The following is a 16828-nucleotide window of genomic DNA, read 5'->3' on the forward strand; positions in this document are numbered from 1 at the left end:
TCCCTCAGCCGCTCCTCATAAAATTTGTTGTCTAGATCTTTCACCAGCTTTGTTGCCCTTCTTTGGACACACTCCAGCACCTCAGTGTCTTTTTTGTAATGAGGGGCCCAAAACTGAACACAGTATTTGAGGTGTGGCCTCACCAGTGCTGAGTACAGGGGGATGATCACTTCCTGCTGGCCACACTATTTCTGATACAAGCCAGGATGCTATTGGCCTTCTTGACCACCTAGGCACATATCATAATTATAATTTCGAATGCATGTCATAACTCCCTGTGTTGTTTTTCTTTTTCAAAACTGGATTTTTTTACACTTCTTCGGTTTTTTCTTTCTCTCGTGTAACCTTTAACCCAAGTGAAATTTGAGGAAGCAATTTTATGGTGTTGATCTGACAGGACAAAATAATTTCAATGTGCTTTTGAGCTAGTTTACAACCTTTGTAGAAAAGGTTGATGTTTAGATGTTTTTCCCCAAAACACTGTCTGAATGAGGCTGTAGAAGAACAAGTTAATAGAAGGATGCATGTAATGAGGCTGTACGTAACCAGTGCTCACAGGTTGGTAATCTTCCTACCTGTTTTGAAGAGTATCCCCATTCAATAGCTCTTTGGTCTTTGCTCCAAACCAAATAAGGTGATACTCTTTGGTTTCCAAATCAGTTTTCATGTTTTGTTATGTCTTTTCTGGCAACTGTAGTTTAAATGAAATTTCATCACTGTTTTCATTCGGAAAGGTCTTCATTAGGCATAGGAAATGGACTCCGTGTGCATCATTGCCTTAGGAAGGAAGAATGGTTGCTTACCTTGTGTTAATAATTTAAGAATATATATATTCTGTATGAATAACCTGGTCTTACTTGTATTTTTTTATCGGGGGTTTGGTATTTCTGAAGGAGTTGAGGATTAGGTTTAGGATTGGGGTAACCCCAGCAGCAGACCTAATAGAACTGGACATGAACAAGCCCTTGAAACGATGCCCATTTACTTATCTTCTGTATGTGCAGGAATGTATGATAATTCATTACTTTATCCATACTGTTGCCAGTGATGGACATGATTTTCATTGAACAACCAACAGATTATAAGTAGATACTTGCTTTTAGTGTCCTTAAGATGTCTTTGTACTGTACTGATGGTCATAAAATTGAAATGGTCCTTCATTTCCTGGTATTTTCACTCCAACTTCTGCAAAGTTGTGAGACTCTTCTAGAATATCAGAACTATTAAATAGGCCTTAAGAATGGTCTGTAAAGGAAAAAAAACCCCTGCATTGTATTGTTCTGTTCCTGGAATGAGATTACTTAAGATTCTCCTTTAAATGGTGATAAGTTTTCTCTAATTTTTGTTATTTTTTTGTTGCCCTCTAGGATTTGTGTCCTAGCAGAATAGTAGGGTTTAACGATGAAACAAATGTGTAAATTTATTTAATAAGAAGATATAATAGCCTAAGGAACTGAAAGGAAATTAATGTTACAGTGTGCTGCTAATAATAGAGACCTTTTCTGCAATGGGTGGCTTGAGAAGAAAGGTTTGGTTTTTCAGTATCTTGACAGAGGGATAATTACAGCTTTGGGACTGCAAGAGGGTTTTCTGATAATGTCAGGGGGAAGTAGGAGAAGGCTTGAGTATGGCAACTCTATTTTTAGGTACTAGCAACAAGCAAGAGGAGCTGAGAAAGAAGGTGGCTTTATAGACTAGATGGTTAAAACAGCTAGCGGGCTGGAAATGCAATGGAAATGAAATCCATAGCGACTTAGGACTCAAACCCAAGAGCATCTTGGGATGACTTCTGTCCCTATAATTGCAGTTTAGGCTATGTGTATTTAACCCTGAAAGTTCATAAAATGGTAGTTTTACAGGCTGCAAACCACTACCCAGTACTCTCAGTGAGAACTCAAATGCCACAAAATATACATGCTGCTGGAACAGGGCAGAAGGACATAGCAAATGACCTTGCAATAGGAACAATTTCCTACGTGAAATTGTTTAGGTAATACAACAAATTGCTTCATGCTGCTGAGGAATGTCACATCTGTTCTACACCATCTCTCCCAGACCTTTCATCTCTGCCAAGCCTTGCTGAGGGAAAGCTCTTCCTGGCTTGTCATCTGACCATCATTTTAATGCTGAACATGTAAATAAAGCTACTACAAGTCTCTCTGCATTCTGCTCTGCATCCTCTCTCTAACCTTGGCCGATCTTTAGTGCTTCAAAGGAAGCCCAGGTGGGGTTAGGAGGACCTTCAGAAGCAAACTTTACATTATGAAGAAAGAGAAAATTTTTCTTAGCTGGTGAGGTAACTGAAACACAGCATAGTAATATGAATGTAATGAAGCAAACTGAGTAGACAGTATGGTAATCAAGACTTCTCTTGACTGTGCTGGGATATAAATGAACCAGACACCAAAGGACTGTTGACCAAAGCTTCAGTTTCTAATCTGCAATTCCCTGTATTTTGTCTTCCAGTTATAACACTTGATGTAGTTGAGTACACTGGGAATATTTTACGTAGGCTTGGCATCCAACTTGAATGAACAGATAGAAGATACAATGTGCTTATTCCGTAGTGTTCTTAACCTGTGTTAAGTTTAAATAAATGTGGACTGTGAATGTATGCTTGTGAGATGATAATATAAAGGACAAGAGACTTTGACTTTGAAAATTACATAAGAGGGGAATTAATTTCAGCTAATCTTGTCTTTGTAAATATATCAAGTACTCCACATGTCTGTATGAGATCAGCTTTTGTTGAACAGTTGAATTTTTTTTTAGAAATTGGAGATTTCCAGCAGCATGTGAGGTCTGCCCAGGCAAATGCCCAAAATAAATGCAAAACAAGCATATAAATTAAAAACATACATTGTAGCAAATTTGTACGAACATGAATTTTCGGCTTCATAAGAACTAAAGGAAGGAATGGACAGACTTTGATGATGTTCTGTTTTCTTGTATGAATTGAAGTGTAAATTATTTTATTTTATTTTAAGTATTTTTTAAAGCTTATAATGCTTAGATAATTTCCTTTTTTAAAAAAAATCTAATGGAAACTTTGTGCATTTGAAATTGCATGCCTAAACTCTCTATGCTAAAGTCATAAACCGGAAGGCAAAATTACCAAATGCAGATGACTGTTTCGTTTCATATAGATTCTTGTCTGTATCTGGAGCTGCACTGATACAAAGGGGCTGTGTGGGCCCAAAGTACAGGCAAAAAAACCCCAAACACCAAAAAACCTAGAAAGATGAAAATGTGACTTCTCCTCTTTTGTCTCCTTTCCTATCACTCCCTCCCCTCCCGACACCTGAAACTGGGCAATGTGTGAAGTAGCATATCTGGTTACTATGTTACAGATTCTTGTACTAAGTTGCTTTTTGTGCTGTCTTTGTGCTCATATTCATTACCTTCCCGAGATTTTTGGAAAGAAAAAATCAATAGGAGTGCTGCGTATTTTGAGTTAAGGTTATCAGAGACGTGCTCATACTTGACTAGCTAAATTCAAGATGTGGGCGGGGATTAAGATTGTTTGTTTGTCTGAGTGATGATTTTATGGGAGAGTAAAGATAATACAAGAGGGTAGGTTAAAAAATGTTTTAAAATGACCATCACTTTTAGCAGCAATGTTTGAACACATTCACTAAAATGGGCACTTTTTCTACAGCTTCTGGAAAAGCACAAGAACACAGAAAGCATGGTAGAGCTCCTTGACCTGTATCAAATGGAAGATGAAGCCTACAGTAGTCTTGCAGAAGCTACCACGGAGCTCTATCAGTACTTACTACAGCCATTCCGAGATATGAGGGAACTTGCGATGCTTAGAAGACAGCAGATAAAGGTATGGTAAAGGTAACTGAACTTCTTATTAATGGGGAAATCATGCTTTTTAGTTAGTATTTACTATTTATTACTTCTGTTATGCAGTATATGCAGTGATGGTTTCTCCACTAGAGGTTGATGTTATTTTTCTGGTTCCTCCACTCAGAGGAGTGCTTTTGAAGAGTGACAATGTTTCTGACACTAACCATCACCTGTTTAATGTACTGTGTTTGACTGTTCAAATTCATGGCTGAATTTAATACATAAAACTTACAATTTTGTGATTACTGGGAATACTGACTAATATATAAAATAGAAGGAGACGTATGTACAGTATCTATGCTATTGTTAATTCTTTTAAAAGATTATACAGGAAGTTACTTTTCTGAGATCATCTGATAAACCATGAGAAGTCAGTAGCTTCGCATCTAATGTTGTGAAACACTTAAACCTGGAAGCGTATTAGAAGTATATAATTTGTTGCAACACTTTAACAGTATATTTTCCTAAGAGCTAAAAAAGTATAGCCGGCTAAAGACTACTACATTTTGGTAAAACTGTTTTATAATGCATATGTTTGTTTTATTTAAAAATAATTCTAATTTTAAATACTTAACCAAAAATAACAAATGTCTTCTTTTTTGCATCTCAGAAGTACTTCTGACAAAATCATTAGTTCCTATGCAGACTATTAAGAATGTAGCCTTCTGATTCTTCTAATACATGTGTTGTAACATAGAAGCTAAAATGTGTTTGTTTCATTTAATCTGTATCGCAAATGTCAATTTATCTCAGCTTGGCACCTTGTTCAGTTAGTCAACATTATTTTTTACTGGTTTCAATTTAAAAATACAGTGTTTTTCCCTGATTTTGAGTATAGAATGAGGGAAGCAGGCAAGGGGATTTATGATTCCAAAACCAGTTTTATTTTGAGCTATTGCTGTGTCCATAAAGTAATTTTTCGGAAAGTTCAGCAATCTGAAACTAACTCAGTGAGATAATGTGATGATATTTGAACTAAAAGTGCCCTTTTTTCCCCTGAATGATAAATGTTGGTGCGTAGAGAATTGGGATGAATATTTTTTTCAGATGTATTGAAAATGGTTGAAGATTATGAACAGTACATTTAATAAAAAACCTTCTTCAAATCATGGTGAAATAGTTCCCATTTTATTGGAATTTGTAGCAGAGGAAAAGATGATTTTTTTTGTTCTTTTGTCAAACAAGAAAAGATAAGTATCATTTAGAGTAGGGAATATGAATTAAGAGTTGTGTTTTGTTTTGGGTTTTTTTTTTTAACCTCAATGATCTCTTGAATTCCAGTTTTAACATATCTCATTTTCTATTTTTCCTGAGAGAATAACCTGAGTAAACTTCAGAGGCATGTTCTGTGGTCGATTATTTCAGTTGTACATAGTTGCATCTAATGTACATTAAATTCTCTTCCTAACTTGGCAATTTCTGAGTTACAAAACTTGGTCATCTGTATTATGTGGTTGAGAAAGATGCCATCTCTTGTTTTTCATTTCATTGTTTGAGAGAAAGCAGTACTTGTATCTAGGATGACAAAATACGTATTACACTGGGTAGCTAGGGTAGAAGAATTGCTTTATAAATAGAAGTTGTGCATGAAATGGTTTGTGTTAGCTTGCTGCATATGTTTTTCTGGCAGGCTTAATAATGGAACAAAGATCCTTAGGTTTCTCTAAACCCTTATGGCTGGGGTTAGCTCCATTTTCATGCATAACAGAAGTATTTCTGATGCTTACTACCTCAGTAAAATGGGAGCTGTGAACATACAATACTGTTTACATGTAAAGAGTGACAAGGAGAAGGATAAAGTTTGGATATAGGGCAGGGTAAGGAAGGAAGAACTTGCAGAATGTGTTACTAAAATGAAAAAATAAATTACAAGGATAATTAAGCTTGAATACAAATACCAGTATTTGGTCAAGATTGCATATGCCTTCTGTAATTACTTTATTTAACATATTTAGACCTTTTCTCAATTAGGTATCTGTTTTTGAGTTGTGGGGAAGTTATTTCAATTTGTTTTTTAAGAATTTGGGTTTTTTAATAAGTATTTTAATCAGTTTCATTTTGTCAGTTTTCAGAAAGAGTTTAGGAGGAAATTAATTGCTTTGCCTATAATCTTTGAGAAGAGTGTTTAGTGTCTTCTCCTTTTGGAGCAAGACATAAAAATTGGAACATATATCATGGATGTTAAATTTCTGCTGTTGCTGTGAAACTTCTAGCAAGAGACAAGCGTACAGGAGGGAAGGGAGAAACAAACACGAAATTCTGTCCACTCAGGGGAGGCTTATTAGAGTAGGACAGCTGTATTCTCTGCAGATTTCTTTTTTGGGAAAAAAACCAAAAACAAACCAAAACAACCCAGAACAAAAGTTCATTAAAAAAGTTAAAACATTTAGAGGCTTGAAAATGCAGATTAGTGTTGTTCATGATAGACATGATAGCAGTCTTCTTTTTTTTTCTTTTTTGTTTTTGTATTTTAACTTGATTGTATGCTAGTTTTTCAGGTGTATTTGCCTCATTTAGTGTGAAGGATGGATCATTTAGTATGGGTGAGAAATCAAAGCTGTATTGTGAAGCACTTACATATTGCTGAATTTGGAAAACATAATGAAAAAGGTACAGGATTATGGAAGAAGAAAAGGATGGCTTATTATGAAATGGAATGTCACTCTGGAAAACTGACTTCTGCCAAAATTTCTGTCTAAATATGGACTACTCATCTGGCCCTAGAACAATGCGTTCAGTAGTGATATGTTTCTCATTTTTGGGGCTCCCAGCTTCAGAAACCTAGTTTTGTTCATAGGAATGCTTAATATTTGTGAGTGCTGCTCAAATCCTTGGGGACCTCCCTCTAAGCATGGCAAAATGCTTACCAGATACCATGCATTCTTGAAAAAATTGGACAGTGCAAGCACAGCAGTGTTTGGGACTTAGGTTTTTTAATATATATGATGTGGTAATAATCCTGCTTGCCCCAAGGCCTTTATGGGGGACACACAAATAAAAGCCAATTTGTAATGAATGGTATTATCAAATTGAGAAATGCTCATCAAAGAAGCAAATCTGTACTCATTTCAAGATTAATATGTAAGATATGCTTACTAGACATATTCTGTGTGTCTAGCATGATCATATTTTGTAAGGTAAGTGTGAAAAGTTGTACTGATAAGCCAGCCAAACAGCTAGAACTTTAACTGGATGCTGGAGAAGGTATAATAAAGGAATTGAAGACAATATTATAATTTATATACACATAAAAGCTGTGCTGAATTTGTATAGGCATTTTTAAATTTCATTATTTCTGGACTGTTGCTGGTTTAGATGTAATAATATGTAAAGACTTTCAACCAGTGAGTTTTTGCATGTTAATTTCACTGTTTGGGTTACTTGTCCGTTTTTTCTGATTTCAGACTCTCAAATGTAACATAGCCATCAGGCAAGTGAAGCTTGATATTCAAATGCTTTATTATATGTTTTGGGCTCTCTGCATATTTTTCCAAAGTATGCACTTAAAGCCACAGGGCAAACAATATTTGTAGATTATTTTATCTAGCATTAATTTCAAATTCTAAATGGATTTTAAGATGCTTTTTTTGCTAGAAATCAGACTTCTAATGAACTAAAAAAAGCTGCAATAAAATGTTTCACGTTTATACCTACAAATTTTTCATTTATCAAAATGGATCATTTTCCATGTGAAAATGTAGCAAATTTTTTGTACATTAAGAATACACATTGCTATAGCGGAAAAGTGGGAAGTAGTAGGCATCAGTTGCTGGAAACCTGAAGGTGAAATATTGTAATACTCCCGAAATTTGGAAAAAGCAGAGTAGATACCTGTGCTCTGGTACCTTTGATTTCAGATAGTTAAATCTTAATTTTGTCAAATCCTCCATATATAGTGCAGTCTTCTTCTGAAAGTATGGAGGGGAGGGACCAGTTAGTGGCTGATATTTGGCTATAGAACTTACTGAGAGGTTAATATGATCAAGCTTTAAGCCCTTTAAGACTAAGATATAAAGTGTTCTTTGATACAGGATACCAAATCTGATTATTTTTAAAAAAAAAAAAAATCTTTCAAAAGAAAAACTTCATGGGCAAAAACCCAAAGCCCTTTCTGTAGGTACAGTTGTGTTCACCGGCCTTCATAGAGAGAAAGAAACTACCTTCCTACTGTGAATTTTTATGATCTTATAACTGTGGACAGTACTTCACAACCTTGTTGAGTAGGCACTGTGTTTGATCAAACCCCAGGTGAAATCAGTGGAAGGCTTTTTTTTTTTCATGCTTTTTTTTTTTTTTTTTAAATGTGCTTGGTATTAAACTAAAGATAAAATGTAAGATAAATTGTTTCATAACCTACATGTAGATGCCAGCAAAACTTTGACACAAGCATTGTTGAAGGTCTGAGTTGGACTGGGTTTGCTTAACTGAGAACTGATAATACCTTGATACAGGTGAGAGCCTACACTCATCATTACCTCTCATTAAAACATTAAAATGTAATTATATATTAAATGTATTTAAAAGCACTCTTAGTTTCATTGCATACATATTCATTATTTTCACCGACATGTTAATTCTCTTGAATGTAAGGGGGTTTTAAGGTCTTTAAATGCACTAATGTTGAGGTCTAGCATTGGAAATAAGAGATTAGAGCAGCATATAGCTTGATAATTATCAAATTCCGTTTTTTTTACATTGTAGAATGCTTTATTAGTGTATGTTGTGCTTCTCTTTCAAGCTCCTTTAAGCAGATACTGGTATAATTTATAGTTGATGAAAATATAACTCTGGCTCAACTGTATGAGGATTTATTTGTTGGTTTAATACTTGACGGTGAATTGCAGTAGTTAACCTTATAACTAATTTGACTTTGATTTCCGTAAAATAAAATACTTAGAAATAAATTATGTTGCATTGAACATTTTAACTTTTGGTTTAAAAAAAAAAATTTCACAAAGTATGAAACAAGTTCAAAGGAGAAGGTAAGTTTGATGATGAGGATAGCTAGCAAAACAGAATTACTTTAAAAATACTTAAAGAGAGAATGCTTTAAAAAAAGTCTCATAGTCAAATGCAGATGTTGTGGGGAAGGGAGTGGATGTCAATGCTTCATACTCTTAATTTGTAGTGTTGCTCCCACACATCAAATGGATGAGTCCTGTATTACTAAATCCATGTTTTTATCTTTGGCTCTTGGATAATTGATGTCTTAGTAAGCTGGTTTTTGAACTGTGCATTTTTTTTTTTTTAAGCCTCATATAATATTTTTGAGTGCATGGTTGTCTTGCAGTGAAAAACATGAATACAAAGCTACACAAGGCACATTGGAGGACACTAAAGCAGCACTGATTAAAACATACAATTACTCGCATGGCAAGCAGGTCAGTTTCATTCCTCTCACTTTGTGAACCACACCCTCCAGTAGTTACAGGCTAGTGACTTGCTGACGAGTTTATGAAAAACGTCTGGTAAAAAAACCTAAGGCAGTACTCAGTGGAGAGTCTGAAACACTTCAAAGAATTCTCAAGTCTCTTTTAGTCTATCTATAGTTAAAGATGTGTCCTCACATCATCAGAAATCATAGATAAACTTGACTTTTAAAAAACCTGTAGAGTAGGGGAGAAACGGTAATCTAAGTTTATGCAAAATGGCTGGATTTGCAAATGAAGGTCAGAAACTTGCTTTCTTGGTTGAGAAACTGGTGTAATATGCTGAATTATTCTGTGATAGTATAGTCTCACAGGCTATTTCAGAAGGGTTATATGCCAGTCTCTGTTTACATTCTGAACTATAAATCGTCTAGATTTATTATATGAACTCATGGCAAAACATTTTGCTGAGTTAAAATCAGGGTTTTATGGGTTTTCTGAAAAAATAGTGCTCTAAATAGGCGATCTGGTGGAAGGCAGGCTGGGAGTCTGAATCAGTGAGGAAACTGAACTCTTGGTATGAGGTTGCTACAAAACTGTGGCATGTATCTGGTCACTTAAATCTGCCGCTCTGCAAGGTGAATAGAGTATGAAGCTGCTCTCGATGTTCACCTGTAAAAATGCGTAATAAAACTTGTAGAAAAATCTGATTATGTTTGAATGCCAAAAGGTTTGGTTTTGGTTTTTTTTTTTTTTTTTTACATTTCCCTTAAGAAAGGCTGGGCTGGATAATAAAACAGAATTTGAAATTGTCAATGAATAAAAAGTAATGCATGTGCAGAAGGATCATGACAACCTCCAAAAGCATACATGCACATTTGTGTGCACTTAATTAACTCCTGAGGAAAAAGGTATGAGAATTATCTTGAGGAGTTCTCTGAAAATAGCTTGCCATTCAGCATTTTGAAAGAGGAAAGAAAGGTTTTGAATTATTAGGGAAAAAAAACCCCAAACAAAACAAAATGGAAAACAACATCACACCTGTGTATATATCCATGGTATACTTGCATCTTGAATGCTGCAGTTTTAGTTTCTCCCTCTCAAAAACATACTGTAGGATCAGGATAGTTACAGGATGGCAGTGAGGATAGTAAGGGTATTTCCCTGCAAAAGCCTCAGTACAAGGACAGAGTAAATGAATCAGATTGCCTTAGTTTGGAAAGCATGTGATTAAAGAAAGAGATCTATAAATCATGAATGATAAGGTAAAGAGAATATTGAATGATTTCTTTCAGTCTTTCGCATGCTAAAAAAACCAGGGGACCCTGAATGAACTCGTGGTGCTTTAAAACATCCTGTGAATAAAGGAAAAACAATTATACTCTTACAAAACACACCTTACACGCTCTGTGGCAATAATTCTTACAGTTTAACCATGGACACTAAGCATATATGTGTTCCAGAAAGAGACAGACCCATCAGTGGCTATTAACGATGATTCAGATTAGCCATCAGCTCAGGAAGCCTCTAAGCCGTTTAGTAACAGAAGTTGGGAGTTATCAATGTGTCCATATCTCATGGCTTAATTTTTTTTTTTCTCCAGGTGCTAGTAATAATTACAGTTGGAAGCAAGGGCGGGGACAGCCTTGGATCTGACCTAAGATTAGGGTATGCGGGGAAATGGTGCAGAAAGATGCAGAATCAGTGTTCATTCAAAAAGGCATCTTGATGAAACTCTGAAAGGATGTTAAACATGCAGAAAATCCTAAATTGTGTGTCCCTGCAAAGATTAGAGTAAAGGAGGGTGAAAACTGTGGAGATATATTATTTTTTCTTCTGCAGTGTTGGAGATAGGGAAGGAGAAAGAAGGAAGAGACTTTCATGTAATATTATGCAGGCTGTGGAGGGCAAGGAAAGGGGCTTAAGGTCTTCAAAGACAGAAAACCTTGATCATAAGAGTGTCAATTTTTCAAGTCCATGTTTACCTAAATCTGTAAATATGTTGAAATCTAGTACTTTTTTTTCAGTAGTGCTCTGAAAAAAACAATTTTTGTAAGCTTTCATGATATTTGCTGAGTTTATACTGGGTCCTGTAGGGCTTTATTTGCAGTTGTTACAGTTATTTTCAGTATCCCTATTCATGGGTATTTATATGTGTTTAATCTGATTTCTTCTTGTCTAATATTTGTGTCCTTATTATTTTCCTTTTTTCTGTATCTGTGTATATAAAAATTGTCAACCATATTCTGATGAATTTTTGATGGATGTGTTTAACATTTTGTCTATTGTATATATAAGCTTTTTTTAACTGAAGATTTAAAAATCTGTCCAATCCTTTTCATCCACAAAAGCATTCTAGAACATCTGGAAACACTCAAGCCCACTTGCTTTAACACTCAAGCTCACTTGCTTAAACAAAGTTTTCAAACAAATAGTAGAATATGTCTTATTAAAAAAAAAAAAAAAAAAAAAATTAAAATAAAGCTTTCTTTTTGAAGGTGAACTTTTTTTTTTAGCCTGAAGCTCAGTCATTGAAGCTGAAATGTAAATAAAGGTTTTAGGATATACACGTGGGTAAATAAGGAAGGCATAACTCAGGATGCACAATTTAGCCTTAATTCTATCAATCACCAATATAAAATACTTTAACTTAGTGGTTTTAATGCTCCTTTATATGCACTCTTAGGTGTCTGGGGAAAAAAAGAGTTGAATAATCCCAGTCATTCCTTTTACTCATGCCATAACCTTAATCTTCTATGATTTTTGTCTTCTAACATTCACCACTGCATTTTGCGGTACAATGACACTGTTGTTTAGTCTTCTTTCTGTATGTCCTAACATCTTGTTTGCTTTTTAGTTTGTTTCTTCCTTTACAGTCTTTATCTTTATTGAATTGTGTATGTCGTTTTCCTGTATCTCAATTAAGATAATCAAAACCCCTGTAGTTTGTATTGCTAGTCCCAGGCTCCAGATATTTTAAGGAATCTAGTCCATCCAGTCTTAAGTTAGTTTGCGTGTATTAACGTTAAAGTCCATGTCAGGATTTGTTAGGATAAAACCACTAAAACTGTAAGGCCCTTTTTACAGCTGAGTGCTTTCACTTAATGTATTTCGGGCTGTACATATGGAATTACAATGTATTTTGGGCAATAGTGTTGGGTTTGTGTTACCAGCTGGGAGCATAGTTAAATTAAAACCTGTAAGACTAACTTTGAGAAGTCCCTGAATGGATGATGAAGCTGAAATGCGTGCATTATTGCTGATATATCTAGCAGGCTGTGGTTGCAATTGGTTGTTTGGCCTCCTGGAATGTGTCAAAGGAGGGCAGCTGAGTGTTTGTATGTATGAAGCTGTTTCCTTTTTATATATTGCCTCTGCCATCTGTAGTGCTACCTCAACTTACTTTTTTTCGTTCTTATAATTAATTGACCTGCTGTTGTTACATCTCGTGTTTTTCTCCTTTTCTGCCTATTACAAGTCCGTCTAGGAGAAGGATAACGAAGGGAGCTGGAGAGACATGACAGATCCCTGTCTAAGCTATAATGTGACCCGGCCTAAGTCTATTTCTGTCAGTCTTGTCCATTCTTGTCCCAGCTGTCTTCAGAAAGAACCTGGGAAGTATTAAAGATCCTTGAATATTTCTTTATTTAGGAGATGTATACTATATAAAACTTAACAAAATCCTATAGTTGCAGGCCTGTTTGTCATATCTTTTCACGTTAAATTTACTTTACTCTCTTCAAAATTCAACATAACATGTTGAATGTTTCCAGTAGCAGAGTCTTGCCTCTCTGATTCATTCTCACTTGCTCACAGGCTAGATTAGGGACCTCCTTTCAGTTTGTTTCCTCTGAAGAACTAATTTGTTTTCCTTCAGAAACATATCCATATGGTGTAGAAATGTGTTCTTTTATGTTCCATTACTCTGAAGCAATAGCTGATGGAAATAGATGTTTACATGATGTATTGACGTTAATGGCTTCTGCTGTTTCTTCGTCGTCTTGTGTGCTTTCTGACAACCACTTTTGTGAAAGCTGTCATAATTTTCTTAGTTTCAAAGCATTATCTGAAGTAAAGCTTGCAAAACGTGAAAGTCTTCAAAAGCAAGTTTCATCGTCAGGAAGAAAAAAATTATCTTAAGCCAATTTTACCATGAGGCTTGGATTCTTCTCAAAGAGAATATAGGTTTTTTCGGAAGAATAGCTGGAATTTTTTTAAGAAAGTGATTACTAGAAAAGAAACTGTAGATTGGACTATGTGATCTAGTTGTGAGATGGGAGCTTTTTCTGTTAGACCACACTTTCTCCAGAACTTTGAATCCAAATGAGGAAATTCCAGACCAATAAGTGAGTTTGAGAAAATGTAAGAATAGAAGCCATGGTGGTTTGCTGGTAGTTTTCTCTCCTTTTTGTTTTTCTTTCTTTCTTAGCCACCCTGAAACTGGTTGCTGTTGGCAAAATAGCGACAATTAATTGTGTTGTTAATTATGGACTAATTTATTTTCAGATCTCGATAGAGAATGACTACCTAGGCCCCAGAAGAATTGAGAGCCTGCAAAAAGAAGATGCCGACTGGCAGAGAAAAGCCCACATGGCTGTGCTTTCTATTCAAGATCTTACAGTAAAATACTTTGAAATAACAGCTAAAACACAAAAAGGTAGTTATTTTCTACTATCTATCCATCAAATAAGAGATCTTTAAAAACTTACTTAATGTTTACTATGTTCTGTATTGTACTGTGATTTATTTTTTTCATCAATCCTCCATGAGGAAAATGCAGTTGTCGTTCCCGTTTGATTTTTCTTCTGTGTCTATTCGAATCTTTCACCAATAAGCCTTTTCAGAACATCATCAGAAGTGAGCAGAATAGAAATTTCAGATAAAAGTTTCACAATCACTTTCTCAATGTGATTTGTGTTAGCTGCACTGTACATTTGCAAAGGATTTAGGGAGCATAGAGCCCTTGATGGATTCTGTCTTCTGTACTGGATATGGCAGACCACCATAGTAAGTGTTTATTACCTTTCAATTAATTTCCTTTTCCTGCCTTCCCTGCCTTTCAGTAATTTTTTTCATAGCTCTAAATACTAAGCAACAGCTCAGTTTAACTGTTCGGTGAAAGCTGCTCAGTTGTTCAGAAATCTTGGATATGACCTTGGCATTTCTGTGCTTGAAGAATGCAGCAGTTTTACGAAAGAGTTGGTGCACTAAAACTAGGTCATATAACTTGCCATGTGCATCTGTGCTCTGATCCTTGTACCATTTTAACTTAAATGATCAGTTTATTAGGGCAAACATACCTGAGGATGTGGTTTCATGACACCTCTTTTAGTTTGACTGTGGGCTACCACTGACAGAGTTTATGTCCCACTGTCTTCTCTGCCTGACTGCGGGTTCCTCTTTCTTTCTTTGCCTTGGTGATAGTGATTGTGCAACCAGATAAATGAGCTGTACCCCTGGGAGAAAATCTTTTTTGATGGGTAGGTTTCCTGTCATCTCCCTGCATGACTGCTAGATCTGCCTCAAGAGAAGCAGTCACTGCAAAGTGATTCCTTTCGATGACAACCCAAGTTAAGTATAACATGAAACTCCACCTTATTTTGAAAAAGTGACTAAACCAGTTCAAGCATGTTGGAATTAATTTCATTAGAGCAAATTCTAAATGTATTTAATCAGTTTCGTTCCTTTTCTAGTATGACAAAGGCAGCAAATGAAATACCCCATTAGTTGACAAAGAATGTATATTTACATTTATTTACTTCTTGTTTTGTTCACGTGCTTTTTTTTTATGTACAGCAATCAGGATTGTGGGGAAAAATGCTGGGAAATGAAATGTCTGGAGACCATTTACAACCATAGACCTTTGGCATACAGGTTACTTGCCTGTTCTGTTATGTTTTGGGTTTTTTTGGCCTTCTGCTGATCACAGAGTGGTCTTAGATACCAAAATACTAACAGATGGCAGAGGAAAAATACAGAGCATAAAGGTATTTTTTATTACCTAACAACAGCGTGTAATACCTTCTAGCAGCTGGGGACTGAATGCTCTCCCTTTGACTCTGTGACTTTGCTTTGCAAAGCTAAGTGTACAGTATCATGTGATTGTTCTATATATTAAAAATGATGAAAATCTCATGTGTGTCAACCTGGGTGTTGTCTGGGTCTCAAGAACAGAAAATCTGAATCAGGCAAGGAACTCCTGCTACTCTGAAGTCTTCCTGAAAAGATTCTCATTCATCCCTGCATATTAAGATCAGATTATAGTTTGTTTAGTTAATTGGAATTAATTTTGTGAAGCAACCTGCATTTTGAGTTAAAATATAGATGTTATTTAAATTTAATTCCGTATTCTTACAGAATTGCACTTGAGGTCAAGCTGAAATTTTGTTTTAAGTTGTAACTTCTTTTCACTCTGCAGATTTATTTAAACTTATGACCACTATAGAAGTTATCAAGGGAAATTGGAGACTTCAGTAGCTGATAATTGGGGCTTTCAGAAGCGGGGAATATTTGGGATGTAGTTTAAAATCACATGGTAGCATTAATGAGATATTTTCATTAAGTCAAGAATTCTGAACCATTGGTTCAAGTGTTCGGGTACTGAGTATTCAGAATGGTCCCTCTCTGGATAACAAAAATTGGAATTGCAATGATAAAATGGTCAACAAATAGCTAATTGCATATTTATATGAATCCTAAGAGTACTTACATCCTGGATTTGAAGGTTAGTACTCTGAAGAATGACTACTCCCTGCTAAGAGAACTTTGTATGCTTTTGGAGAATGTGGGCATTGTCTCTGCAGTAGAATCACTAGTGATCTGAAGAGTAGACTGGTAAGCTGTCTGCCTTTTCTTCCCTTCTGTAGCTGTGTACGATCGAATGCGAGCAGACCAAAAGAAATTTGGTAAGGCAGCATGGGCAGCAGCAGTGGAACGTATGGAAAAGCTTCAGTATGCAGTTTCTAAGGAGACACTGCAGTTGATGCGTGCTAAAGAAATCTGTTTGGAGCAGAAGAAACATGCACTGAAAGAGGAGGTAATTTTTCATACCAATAAACAGAAAAATAAAACATGCATAAGAAAACCAAACCTTAAAGTGTGTTGATGTACTTAAAAAACCAAATCAAACCAACCAAACAAACCCTCCCCCCAGGCTTGAAAGTCATTATTTTTCTGCTTTTAATAATAAAAGTTTGTATTTAAACTTTTACTACACTCTACCATGTTAGACAAATGGAGTTGCAACATAGGTGTAGTGGGTTTTGTGCCACTTACTTATGTTTTCTGTTCACGTTTTCCTGGTTAATCAACCAGGAAGACAGTTTTTACTGTTAATGTTTACAGCTATCCACTGAGATGGATAAAATGAAGAGAAGGGATAGGACAGAAATCTGCTGCTGTGTAATCTCCACACTTTAGCTCTCAGAGGCATGACCACCTTTTTGGAATAGTTCTGACATTCCAGATGGAAGGTGTCTGAACATTAGTAAATTATACAGATGACTAGTCTGTTGTGCTGCACTCTTTTTGTCTCTGCTTACCCTAATTATTAAGGCAGTCTTCCAGAGGGAGTTTTGCTTTCCTCAGCTTTCCTGCGGAAAGAG

At 35.6% G+C, this 16828-nt stretch overlaps 1 protein-coding gene across 1 annotated transcript in view; it reads left to right on the top strand.

Moving 5' to 3' along the window:
• JMY (junction mediating and regulatory protein, p53 cofactor) overlaps positions 1-16828 on the top strand; it is a gene marked incomplete at both ends in the record, with an annotated part of 46672 nt that overhangs the window by 17776 nt on the left and 12068 nt on the right. Inside the window, 3 exons of the mRNA XM_009575661.1 lie at positions 3659-3832; positions 13731-13881; positions 16091-16260. Of these exons, the coding sequence (XP_009573956.1) occupies positions 3659-3832; positions 13731-13881; positions 16091-16260 (495 nt within the window). The remainder of the gene's footprint in view (positions 1-3658; positions 3833-13730; positions 13882-16090; positions 16261-16828) is intronic.

Source organism: Fulmarus glacialis, unplaced genomic scaffold (assembly GCF_000690835.1).
Source record: "Fulmarus glacialis isolate BGI_N327 unplaced genomic scaffold, ASM69083v1 scaffold13974, whole genome shotgun sequence".
NCBI classification, from domain to species: domain Eukaryota; kingdom Metazoa; phylum Chordata; class Aves; order Procellariiformes; family Procellariidae; genus Fulmarus; species Fulmarus glacialis.